This window comes from Ambystoma mexicanum, chromosome 11 (assembly GCF_040938575.1).
Source record: "Ambystoma mexicanum isolate Mex_15411 chromosome 11, UKY_AmexF1_1, whole genome shotgun sequence".
NCBI lineage: Eukaryota > Metazoa > Chordata > Amphibia > Caudata > Ambystomatidae > Ambystoma > Ambystoma mexicanum.
The window spans coordinates 202097648-202111575 of record NC_090934.1 but is presented as its reverse complement, the minus strand read 5'-3'; the positions used below and the strand labels follow the sequence as shown (position 1 = coordinate 202111575).

Sequence of the window (13928 nt, the reverse complement as noted above, 5' to 3'; positions counted from 1 at the left end):
CATTGTGTGTATTTAGCAGTCTTGTTGACCTGCCCTATGGCAGACAAAAATGTCTTCATGTCTAAAATTCTGTTATCTTCAATTGGCTGTCAATACTTGTAGCAGTGCTGGGCATATCAATGGGCCCCACTAGGCCAGAAGTTCTATAGCAGAGCTGGCATCAGAACCCATAGTGGCTAGCTTATTGTGCACAGTTTCTATGTCACAAGCATATAAAGCTCCTGCAATTAATGAATCTAGCTCCCTAGCTACGCGCACTCTAGTGATGGGCCATAGAAATGGACTCCATTTGTAGCAGCTTGGTAGTACTAAGGAAACATTGCCTCATGATAAATCTATGTCTAAGTGTAGCACTGTAATAATGAAGGTGTGCATTACCAGTCTACAATTTACATGTTGTCTTACTACTGGAAAATCTAACAGGTTCACAGTGTCTACCTTCTGTGACTTGGAGAATACCCTTCTTCAAGTGGGATATCTACCATATACAATATTAACTTTAGCCACAAACACCATACTACTATCCGGCAGTGGCTGTTTCATCACACCATGGAAAAAATTCATTTAGTCAAGTTATAGTTCATTAAATCTTGGCGAGAACACTCGCTGCAGTTCTTGGTCAGAAAAACATCACATTAGACAAATTAAACAAATGGTATCCATTCAGTGACAAAAGATGCCTGACAATGTGCCAGGCCAGTACTCTAGCAATTCCATGTGGATACTCATTTGCAGCGCTTTTCCAAAGAATTATTCCAAATGTTTACAATCAAAAGGTGACTCTTTGCATTAGTGTGCTGGAGACAGCTGTCCCCACAAAAACATGAAACTGGTTGGTTTAACAAAAAACCGTGTCACACTCTGTGTCATAAAATCAAACATCAAGTCAGTCATGGTTTCATTTACCTGCCTTAAGCTGGCTGTAAAAGTATCCAGTGTTTCAAAGATTACCATTTCAAATTATAGCTCATACACTTGGCAGCATTACTTCAATTAAGAATCTTAACCTACGCACAGGTGACTTTGATGTGCGCACCCATCTTATCTCAAAATAAATTACGCTCCTGCTTGCATAATTCTGCTGCCCCAACAGTTCATAAATCATTCTCCTGCCTACGTGCAATGTAGAATATTTTTTTTTTTTCAAAAAACAAAACATCTCTGGTTAAAGCCATTCAGTTGGAAGAGTAAAACCATTTGGTTTTTTCAGATTCATCTCAACAGTGCATTTAAAAACCATTTTTCAATGTGTTAGCATTCAATTGCTGTGTCACACAGCTGTATGTGGTGCCTGATGTTACAGTCCATAATTCATTGTCCATAGTCCTTTAAACAAGAAAGGGCAAAACATGTCATTTAAATGTGTAGCATCAAATACTTGATAATTAGCCAAGTCTGCACCGTGCCAGTTCAGTTCGCAGTGGCTCGCTTTCTCTGAGAATGCGTCTGACCCTTCTTTGATCAGTGTCACCCACAAACTGCACATTATCTTCCTATATTATGAAATGTCTTGTCGTGCTTTGCCTAGGCAAAATACAAACAGAAATGTTAGGATGTCATCAAAACTTCAATATCAGCGTTATCCACCCCTTCCCATAATACCACCCCCATCTTCAAAAAGTCTCATCAGGTAACTACACACTTTGTCATTGCTACTGCAATTATTTATCACCTTTCTGCATGTTTCTGGGGGCTTATTTACACTCAACCATACGGGGTGTAATTGCCTAATCACAAACTCATTTGTGCAATGCAATCATAGCTGGTCAATGGTACCTCAGACTGATCTGTGCTTTTACAAAGCCATATAGTAAGTACCCAGGTCGCACAATGCTTTTCTTTTTCACCAAAGCGATCACCAATGCCAGGCGCCAACTTGCTTCCAGTGTCCCATGATCTTGGTTTAGGTTGCCCTGCTGGCATCGCTCCATTTTTCAAAGGTAAAGTCTTTCAGTATTTATCTTTCTTTTCTTAGCAGTGTCTTTTCAAGCCTCTGGTTTTTTCACTTGTCATCATTTTTTTTTCAAAGGGCGTTTGCTGTTTTTGAACCACTCCTTTGAGTGCGATAGTCTGAGTCAGTTTCTTTTGTTGCTTCAACAAATCATTCATTCTTGCACTAAGCCGTGTGGCTTCTGGATCATGGCTAATGTGCAGTATTCATGTTTTACTTCAAAGCCCCGCTCTGCATGTTGTCTCTTGCAAAACGGCTAAGCACTTTTGTCAGTTTTGCTTCCATCTGGAAGGCCATAATGTCTTTGTCAGTTACTCCATCCCCTGGCAATGTAGCTTGCAGTTTGCCAGATGTGTATTTTCTCTTCTCAAAGCGCCTAGAGGTTTCTTCTCCAGTGCACAGCGCTTTACTTCAGTTCACATCACATGGAGCATTGGAATGCAGCTTGCACAGCAATAGCGCTTTACTTCACTTCACATCACATCACATGGGAATGCGGTTTGCACAGTAATATCTGTTGGAATGGGCAGCTGTCTTTTCTTGGCCCATTCACAGATGCATAGGTAAATGTTCAGATGTGATGTGCCCGTCTGCCATCCTGCATGAAGCCTTTGCTCCGTACCACAGTTTACTAGGCAAATTCTTTACTTTTTGAACAGCTCTCTGTTTTTGCTCCCCCTTCCTCAGGAATGCAGGCATGTTTATCTTTCGTGTGCACCTGGCAGCGCCATTAGCACGCAGCTTATCTCTTTTGCCTATAACTCTTATACTGTGGCGGCTTCACTCGTTTCAGACAATTCATCCAGATTAACTCTTTCTTGTACTGTTTCTGCTTTTGTTTGCCTTCACGCACCTCGCCCAAGACAGCTTCAAGGCACAAGCTCTGCACACACAGCAAGACTCTTGTTTTCAAAAGCGGCACTTTTCTTGTCCTTTTCTACTCCATGTAATTTTGCAAAATGTCAAAGCGTCTTTTTTTTCTTGTAATGTGCGATCTTTCAAGAGAACTCACAACCCATTAAATCTTTGTGCTATCTTATCACACACAGATGTTTCATTCTGTTGTACCATTGCCAAACTATAACCACTCAGTTCAGTGCATTTAAAAAATAAAAATGCCATATTTAGTGCAGCTCCCTGCACGTTTTTTTTTTCTGCAAGAACAACCCACACTCTATTGCTTGTGGGCTGTTTAATGTGTCAACAACATTTTTCCCCATGTATCACAGTCAACAGGTCACTATTTTCAAAGCATACATCACTTTTGAGGCAACAGCACAAATCCATGGCATAGCATGGGGACAGTCAAAAATACTCCAGGGGCAATTTAGAAAAATATAAATTGTTTTTTCCCCCCAACCATTGCAAGCTGGTTCTGCAATTTCAAATCAGTACACAAAAATCGAAAATCCAAATAACATTCACTCACTTTCCTTTTAAGTGAGTCTCTCACCCAATAAAAGCATGGCACAGCCTAAAATGCAATATAACCATTTTAGTGTGTTTCCTTTAAACAGAATTTGCCACCATTAGCACATGGAATTTTACAGTTGCCAAAAGAAAGAAAAAACTCTTTAGGCTCTCAGCACAGATGTTACTCATTCTCCTAAGCATGGCTCATTCCCCTTCCTCATTATTCAGGAATGCCAACCCTTCAAAAGCATATATCAAAAAAGACGAACCTTCGCCTCCGAACATTACAGCCCCCACTCGCTAGCACACTGGGGCTGAGTCAATGGTTAAATCACTATTCACAATTTGCATGTCAAATCCCTGCAATTATTATTATTATTTTTTTTTTCTGCCCTCATGACAGAATAGAGATGAGAACTCCGTCTCATTATGCATTCCAAATTACAACTTTAAACTTGGGAAACCACATGATAAAATTCTTTTTCTAATTGAGCATACATCTTTCTTAACCATTCATCGGAGTGCTTTAAACAAAGCCATTTCCCGCTTGTTTATTGCCTTGTACTCCCTGGCACCAATCCCATGCAATGAGTCTTAACCACACAAGCTATCGGCCACGGCAAGCCGACACAACATTGCTGCCTTTTGAAGTCTCAGAGCTGCAGTGAGACCATCAAGGAAATGCGACAGCCTGCTCCCCACTCTACACTGTGTTCTCTCACACCATTTGTCATGTCAGCATGGCACTGCTCTTCACAATCCCACCGCTGCCACCAAATGTCTTGATATTGGGCAAAATCTTCCTCGGGGCCAGCCCTTTGAGAGCAAAAATACCCAATTCAGCCCAAAATACAGGTTCTATTGTGCTGAGCAGTGATCTCATGCAAGTGACAAATGACACCCTCAAAGTGTTATTAGCATATTTATTCTAAGCAGTGAATTTCATATACATTTGGGATTCAAGTTACAGTATATTAGAAAGCATAACACTTAGAGCAATGCAAAATATAGTGAAACATGGAACTTAGATAAACATAGAGAAACATAGAGAAATATAGAGAAACATAGAGAAACACAGTCTTACGTCCCTTTAAGCAGCACTGGGGAGACCTTGGGCCCTCATAAGCTAGCTGTAAACAAGCCCCGCTCAGAGGACAATGCTGAAGGACACCGTATGAGCCAATGCCGGGCACCTGTTTCTGCACGAATCAAGTCCACAGGCGATCTCCCCCTGATCCATGTGTGCATGGATATTTTATAACTTCTTGCTGTCAGTCACCATGACGCACAGTTCCAGAACTTTCCCTGTGCAACTGGCTCATGGAAAAAACCCAGCTCTCTCTGAGATGCTCCCTGCTCGCTCCTACCCCCTCCCTTGTTCCCATCTGCGCTGGCTGAGGAATGTCTTATCAGTACCTTCCCAGAGAAAAGGAAGATTAGCTTGGAGCCAGGGCCAACGTTAGTGAGGCTGAATATTCTAAGGGAAGCAGGGATGTATTAACCCCATCTGCAAGCTCTAAAAGGCATGCACTCATAGCTTAGTGTTTATAGCGCTTAAGACTGGCTATCTAAGCGCTATATAGGTGCCATGATGTTCCAAACACTCCAAAAACCTATTAGCTACATAGCTGGGGGCCCTCCCTGCCTGTCTATCATATTCCTTGTAGCTCACTACTGCATAATGGAAGTGCTACAACAGACTACTGTCAGCATTTTTAGCACATACTTTGAATACACTATTGGCTTTCAGCGGCTAATGCTGTCATCTAAAGCCCTGATTGGCAAGGTTGCAATTTCGTGTATCACTACAATCACAAAGACTGTTACAAAAAGTTAAAATCAAATCTGGTGATACACATCAAAGATGAATGGCAAAAGCTCAGGAAAAACTGGCATGATATTGGACTGTTAAATGATGATGAATATCAATACATGAATGTACAACACCGGACAATGGCAACTATTTACTTTCTGCCTAAAATCCACACAAACATTCTACAAATGTACAACCTTTGGACCAATTATAAACAGGATTGGATAGATTACGGAAGGAATATCAGAGTACATAGATACATATCTGAACCCCCTGGTATAAAATCTTGCTTCATACATCAAAGACACAAACATGTGATCCAGCAGATCGGATCTATCATTTGGCAAAAAGACAACAGACTAGTAACTATGGATGTAAATGCACGGTACACCTTCATAAAACATGACCAAGAATAAAAACAGTTGAATATATTTTGAAATTCAGATCCATATCCAATTTGGAACCAAATAAAATGATCATTGAAATGCTAAAATTCCTTTTAAAGCACAATATCTTTTGCTTTAACAACCCGATCTACAGACAAGAACAGGGCACAACAATGGGTGCAAAATATGCACCAAATATGCCAATCTTTTCATAGTATATTAAGAGTTAGAATATGCCAGGACACATAGTGTCTTTTCCGGAAAGAGGCAACATCATATACTAAGGTTGTTACATCGACGATATCCTGGTAATATGGAATGGAGATCTTAACTCGCTGCTCAAATGTATTGATTATTTAAACTAGAATCAATATAACATTAAACTGAAAATGATAGAAAGCATTTCCAGCATCAATTTTCTAGACTTGGAAATTTATGTGCAAAACAATATTTGCAATACACTTTTTCATAAACCAACAGCACACTACATGACTGGAGTAATCACCCTGGGGACACAATTAACAATATTCCCTATGGGGAGTTCGTCAGGATAAAGAGGAATTGTAGCAAGGCCACGGAATGTGAGAAATATCTCAACACAAGTATTGCAAAATTCAAATCTAGAGGCTATATAAATTCACCACCCTAGAAAGTGAAAAAAAGAGCTGCTTCGAAAAACATAGCTGAGTTGCTCATTGACTAAGAAAAAACACCTTTGACACTTGATATTGAAAGAAAAACAAGACTGGTCACAACCTGTAGTTCTGATCACTATTGACTCAGAAGAATAATGAAAAAAACATTAGCAATTCTACTTCTTGATCAAACCGTATCAACATTTTTGGACAGTACCCCTACAATAACATTCAGAAGTGCAGCAACACTTAATACACTTTAAGTCCAAGCTTTATGAGGATGAGAGGATGAGTACCTAGAGGTCTCAGACCAATTTGAATTTGGAAACTCAATCCAACAAAAATTATCCACTTAAATGGCACGAGGCACAAAAATTTAGACCAAAAACAAAGGCTACAACTATAAGTCTGACAAGTTAAGACTCTACTAAAATAAGACTCTACTAAAATAAGATTTCTTTAATTTGAACATTAAAAAGCAAAATCCGAGGAATGATATACTGCTTATTTGGACATCGCAATTTGTAAATTAGAAAGCTATCTACCAAATAAAAATATACAACAAATCTAATACTGTTTATGTGTTTTGAATATATGTGAAATCAACATTGGGATTAAAAAATAAACCATAGGTGGCGCAAAGTCAACAACAACTCCAACAACCAAAAAGATAAATATATAACTTCAAGAGTTCTGGTTCCGAAACATTCCCACTAGCCAGTGTGAAACAAACCTCTCATGTACCTGAACAGGACAGCCCTAAAACGCCAATGGAGGGATGGATGTTTTAGCTACTTTATTCTCATCCAAAACCTGAGTTTGTCCGAATGAGTAGAAATGGTTCATGTTACAAACACTTACAAACACTTTACTGTTGGGGGGGGGGGGGTTGAGGTGCATTATCCAGTCTGTGATTCAGTCATGCACAACCGTTTTTTCCCAGACATATTGTGAAAAGATCTTTGGTCAATGTTATTACCTAAAAAGCTCTTTAATATTATGCAAAGCAGCCAAGAACCCATATATGAGTTTATTTATTCCCAAAAAGTAAAATAGGAGTGCACCAGACTGGTAATCTTGGAGCGATAAGCCAACTCATTTTGTTAACAAAGCTTCCAAAATTGACACATTTATTTGGTTATTGTAGGCTTTAATAATGTGCTGAGCCGGGGACAATGTTGTGGGTTATCCCAGAAAAACTCAGTGGTATGACAGAAAGCAGCTGTGGGCAGACATGAACTGTAATGTACATAAGAACATAACATTTGCCACATTTATCTGTACTCAATATGCATCCTCAAGATTGTTTTCCCTAGAATAAGCTAGAAGGAGAAGGGTAGCTGTGTACTGAAGTTACACTATGACATGTCCATTTTACACTTTAAAGTGATCAAAATAATGTAATGAGTTACAGTATGCTGCTTTGTGGGAACGTGTTAATAAATTAGTTTGCTGAGCCTATCACTTTCCTGCCATGACGCCCACCCCCTCCCAGCCCTGCCGCCAGAACGAGGTCATTCCTTCAAAGCATTCCCATTTCCAGCACAAGGCATGCCCACCCGTCATGGCACACACCCCTCCATCTCCTGATCTCTCAAGTAGCCAGAGACTGCAGCATGCTGCAAATGTTGGTCATAGATGTAAGGACATGAAGAACGATTATACCCAGGGGGTTAGGATACAGAAACTTGCATGGGGAATGCTCAGCGATGGGTAACTATGCAAAGTCTCACCTCTCCCTCCCTGCACTGACCCTATAACAAAGAAAAACAAGCATTGGCAATGCCAACAGTTTGGGCTCTTGTGTGGCCATGGGCAAGGCCTTAGTGGTATTAACTGGCCACTGATGGCAGCAGGTGCAGGATGGGGCGAGTACCTGGGCATCTAGTAACAGTTCCTGGCAAATGCCTAAAACTTATACATATGCTGAAACCGTTGGCTTTGCCAATGCTTGTTTTTAACATGACTTCAGTGAAGCACAAGCTCACTGAGTGGGTATAAGTCAAGTGACTGAATACAGACCTGGTTAAGGCATGTATGTTACATCAGTAGCGGGTTTACAACCCCAAATAAGTCCTTAACTCTCAGAAGACTGATTTCAGAAGACGCAGGTGGGCACTTCGAGTGCAACGTTTGATGGTAAGTCTTGATTAACATGAGCTCAAATTGTTCCCATGAGGAAGGGTTATGGGTGGGGAGGAGCAGGAACCTGGTGGGAATGGCCATAGGGGTTAGTAACACTATTGGTGGTGAAGAATGTCCCCCTCATATGCCATTCCTCAATATCTGTAGTTCAATGCATTCGTTTCATCTTGTAGGTGTCGCAAGTGACACCAAATAGCCCAAACAAAAAAGTAGAAGATGATTAATGGACCTAATCAAAACATTTAAATGGTACTCAATACTTGTACACCCCCTGCCATGACAGTATCGTACCAGTATTCCATGTGCCTGTATAGTTGGTGGTCCTCAAAAGAGCTTTGAAATATATTTTCCATTCTTCCTACACCGCTGAACTACAAGTTTGCCGGTATTACCTCTGGGGGTATTTCTGGATGGTAATACTACTGAATTTTGGAGGTGCAGTGGAGGAGTTATCGATAACGCCTCCACTTTACCTCCAAAAATCTGTGTTATTGCCATTCGGTAATACCACCTGAGGTAATCCTAATCCTGGCAAAAATTCCCAATGGAGTTCTATGGACTTCATAAAATGGGTATTTACACTGCCAAACCACCACTTGTAATCTGCAATTATTACCGCTGGAGATAATACCTTGAGTGGGAATACTGCCTGACCAAGTGTTAGTATTGGTAATTACATTTGCTGGTTTTCCGGCGGATTTACTGCCGGAATACCGGAAAATGCGTAATGAGCCCCTATGTTTGGTCCGGATCATGACCTACGTACACCACTGTGCAGATGCTACTAATACTTCTTCATGGCCAGAGCAGGAAATGGGCGTATTTCCCTGGATCCAAAATCCGGTAAATATTGTCTAGCGATGTTTTGGACCTGGGAAAACAAGACGCTCTTGCCTCAGCCATCTCAAAACAATGCGCACACATTGTCTGTTTCCTTAAAAAAACATCTCTGTTCTAATGTACGCAGACTGTGTGTGCTGAGTGGTATTTCTTTCTGTGGGACCCTCTTTAAAAATATATAATCTTATTGAATAAGACAGGGGTGTCCTGCATGCAGAAGCAATGCTTTATCCTGTAGGTTCTGTATTTTGAGAGAACATATCTGTCCTATTAGGTTTCTAGCCAGTGATCTTCAAGACCAGGCCAAGTCCGCACCATGTTCATGCCCAGCACCCTGTGCCCTGAGTGCAGCTCCCATCTTGCCATGGAGACAACGCTGTGTGAAGAGTTGTGTGATAAGCTGCTAGGTCTTACCCTGTTTCTTCTCTTTCTGTCTCTGCAGAGAACCTTCTGGACGGATCGCTCACATGTGCCTTCTGTCGTGACTATGCATGCAGGGTGCCAAGGGACGCAGAACACTTAATCATGAAGATTCTGCTCCTGCTGGGCGTGATCTGGTGGTCTTGGCAAACTGGTAAATTGACAATAGGTGACCATTGGCAACACATTGTATTACATGTGTACACTCACGTATTGTCTTTGTTCCACAGCACAGCTGCTCTCTGCCTATTGAAGAAGAACAGGTCAGGCTGTAGGAGGATAGGAGTGTTGGGTTTGCAGTTATTGAGGGAATAACCTAGAAAACAACCAATCAGAATTTCATTGTGTTTGTTACTCCATCTTGGTACGGTCCTGTCTTGGTTTTGAAGATCTTCCCTAGGATCTATACATCTCAGCTGCTCTGGGGGGCTCTTCTTGCTCGTCTGGAATGTTCCGGACGATCAGTGCCATGGTGGGCTGCAGACTCGTTGCGAAGAATGCAGCTGAATAGGTTGCAGAACCACTACTTATGAACTTGAATGCTGGATCAATTCACCACTGTGACCCTTATGATATTGGGTTCAATTTGGTTGGTGTTGTGACCAGCCTTGTGTTCTGGAGTGTGGCTTGTGTTCTGCTTCAGGGCAGCCCAGATCAGTTGGAAAATCCCTAAAAGTTGCTGCAAAGTTCCAAGTAGTTCGCCTTGTGACAGACTTCCCGTGGGAACAGCTATCTGTCTTTGTATATTTCCTGACGCCCTACTGTATCTATCTCATTGTGTAACCTAAGCTTTAAGTATTCTTGTACTCGTTGCGCCCAGTTACCTACGGGTTCGGGGCGCACTACAAATCAATAAACAAACAAACATCTCTGAGCAACAGTTTCAGGGAGGTCTCCTTATGGAGTGCCCCTCTCAGCCTTGGTCATGCACAGGAGCTCAGGTTTGGCATGACATATTTTCAAAGAGCCATTGTTTTGGTCGCAAGGGTGAAGAAAGGATTCACCTGGCTGAATCTGACTCTATAATAATGAAAGTGTGCAGACCTGTAAATGCTAAAGTCACTTTGCTGTAATGGAAACCTGACGTACCTGTATGTGTGTTCTGTTCATCTACAGAGTGTGCGACAGTGGGACTCAGGGGAGGTTAGAAGTGTGGGGAAGTGAGTAGAAGACGCAGGCCCCATCTGCAGCATTGATCGTGAGGTGGCCAGGGGCCATATTACAAAAACTCTGCACCAGGGAATGTGCAATTGTGCATAGTTTTTGCAACTAGTTCATATGTTTATTGGTGCAGATTCTTAAAAATCTTCGCAAGAACTTGTTAGATAACGGATCTTAATAATAGCTACGCGGTTCTAGTTGCACCTACATCCCCATTTAGATGTTGTCTTGTGCTCATCTCCCATCTCATCAGCTCTCTATTTGGAACAATCGGGTTGCTCTTTTTTGTGTACCTTTTAGAGAAATCTTTCCTCATATAAAATCGTCATTTCTGGTCATTGCTATTCGTTACTGAAAACTGTGTTACTGTGGTTTTGGAAAGTCAGACTTTATAAGTATGAAATAAAAACGTTCGGGTGACTTGACATATAGCCTTAATATTTGTAGATGCATTGCTTTTAATTCCTTTTAAAAATATAGGCGATTTTGCTTCAGCTTTCTTTCACTGCATCATCTCTCCCTTTGCGTCACAATGGTCCCCTCATCACTTTGATTTGGCCAGAGAAGGTGGTTGTAAATGTTTTGCACTCTGGCAGAGAGCAGGTTTGAGGATTAGAATCTGCTACTCTCGGTTACCAATTCATACATGCTTTGTCCTGAAACCTTCGAAGTCAGGATTATGTGTATGTCTGCGGCGGAGAACTTACTCCATAATAGAAGAACTTACCCCCCTCTGCAAAACCAGTAAATGAAAGCCTTACTTCCAATATGAAATGTTGCTTTTTAAGTCCTGACTAGTGCAGTGAATCCCAGGATGTCGTCACTGCTTCTGTAGGGGGAGCCCCTCCCCGTGAGGCCAGGGAGGCGAGGCCTCTACCCGATTGTTCCCCTGCGGGTGGTGCTCAACTGGTGAATCTCATTGGGGGGAAACCCCTATGGAACCAGGGACGACACCTTGGAAGATACCGAGTATTTCTCCCCTACACCCCAACCTCCCTCACCCTGTTATCCTGCACAAGACATAACCCTACACACTTCCATTTATGTCTGCAGAGTAGACAATGTCACTTCCCAATGAAATACTGGGACAGGAAGAGCAACGACAACCTAATGAGGAATGAAGACCTCGCTACTCAGGCAAGGAAGAGACATGGATCCACATGACAGGTGCTGCAGAACCAAGGTGCGCAGACTAGATGCCATAGAATGGCTAATGCCGTTCGTCTAATAAAAAGGGATGGAGGACTGCCAAAAGGGAGAGGCCCTCCCTGGAGGAAGCAGGAGATTTGAAAGATGACAGCTGTGGACAAGATGGGAAGCTGAGAGCACTGAGAACGGTGTCCCAAGCAGCTCGGCCGCAGACAACACTTCCTCGAGAGGCAGAAAGCCTGAGTTCCCATCCAGTCAGAAAGCCTGGAGTGTGCGGGGAAGCTGAGACGTGCAGCTCAGAGGCCGGGAGTCAGCGCAGTGTTGCCAGAAGCCGCAATGGGAAGCCAGGGAAGCCCAAAGCACCTGTGACTAAAACACATCAGTAAGCTCTCCAGAGAGGTTGGGGAGACCGGGACGGTTGGTAGGAAGGCTAGGAGAAGGCAGAATCATGAAAGTGAGTCTGGGATCCACACCCATATATTGAGCCACAGCATTCACACCAATCTTCATAGTCACTGTAGTAGTAGAAGCAAAACAGAAAGACCTTACCACATGAAGAGAGTGCCAAAGCAATCTTCATGCCTACAGTACCTAGCAGGAGAGTACCCCAGGTTGGCTGTGACCAAAGAAGAAGTAGTAGTAGTAGTAGAAGCAAACCAAGAAGATCACATTTAAAGCCAATGTGAGTCTCGGATTTGCACCCACATGATGAAAGAGCCAAAGCAATCTTCATATATTCAGCACCTGTCAGGAGGGTATACCAGGTTGGCTGTAACCAGAAAAGCAGTAGTAATCCATCAAGAAAATGCAATTGGAAAATGCAGAGAAAGCAACGCCTAAGACTCACTCACATATGAAGAGAGAGCAAAGCCCTCTTCATACCTGGCAGGATAGAGTACCAGGTGTGCTGGTAAACCAAGGAGAAAAAAAGACGAAAAGACCTACAATGAACATTCAGAGGGCACGACAACCTGGGAGTAAGGTTGTCCTTCCTTTTTGGATTTTATTTGTTGCAACATTTTTGAACTTTGTTTTTGGGAGTGGAACAGAACTTTTAGACTAAAGAAAATCCCCTTTTCACATTAGTTTCAATTCCAAGTGTGAGGGCTGGAAATAGGAATTTTGGACCCAACAGTGGACTTGTTTATTTTGACTATCCTGACAAATCCCATAGAATATCATTTCAAGGCAGGGAAACCCCTCTTATTATTAGAGCCAGAAAGGTATTTCTACAACCTTTATTGTTTAATAAAAGTCTCTGCCAACAATCATAACACCTACGTGTCAATCTCCTTCTTCCACAGCCTTACAATAGTCTCAAGTATGTTCATGGCTTTTATGCTCTTTTGTTAATAGTCTTTTGCACGGAGCCTTGATTTTTATTTTATTAAAGCCAAATGATGCAACTCATGAAACTGTTAAGATGAAATTGATACTGATGAATTTATGTCAATAAATTATTTTTGACAAATACTTAAAATAATGCAGTCATATAAATTGACCCTCCCAAATCATTGAACTTAATTTAAAATATGACTCAAATAATAATTACAGAATTGTGTTTGATTGTTTTTTCATGGTACACGTCTGTGGCTAGCCAATTAATAGTTTATTTAGTGTTTTCAGGCATTACATTCCATTCAAAACATTGAATTAATCACATGAATCATAGCATGAAATCACATGTGTTCATGAAGATTGGCTCCCAAAATCAACATTCAAATCTATTCCTGTGGGGAGCCATTTTAGAATGAATCTTTGCCACTCTGCGGCACATTTTACAAAGTAACAACAAATAGATTGAGGACTGGAAGTCTGTCATCCAGTGGATGCTACATCCTGTTTGAAAGTTAAATGCAAGGCCACATTGTATCATTCCACTACACAGTAGACCTTGTAATTGAAATTGATATTTCTATCTAGGTCCATCTCTCGCTCTGTCTCTCCCACTCTATCTGCAGGTATATGACAGAGTTGTCTCGCTCTGTTTTCCCACTCTATCTGGAGGTATATGA

General features: G+C 41.6%; 1 protein-coding gene across 2 annotated transcripts in view; it reads left to right on the top strand.

Annotated features, from left to right (window-relative positions):
• The window catches only part of LOC138503246 (pancreatic secretory granule membrane major glycoprotein GP2-like), a 248801-nt gene that overhangs the window by 74555 nt on the left and 160318 nt on the right, over positions 1 to 13928 (top strand). For both annotated transcript variants that reach the window (XM_069622840.1, XM_069622839.1), the window contains exon 2: positions 9626 to 9757. In XM_069622840.1, coding sequence (XP_069478941.1) covers positions 9709 to 9757 — 49 coding nt within the window. In that variant the 5' untranslated portion in view covers positions 9626 to 9708. The remainder of the gene's footprint in view (positions 1 to 9625; positions 9758 to 13928) is intronic.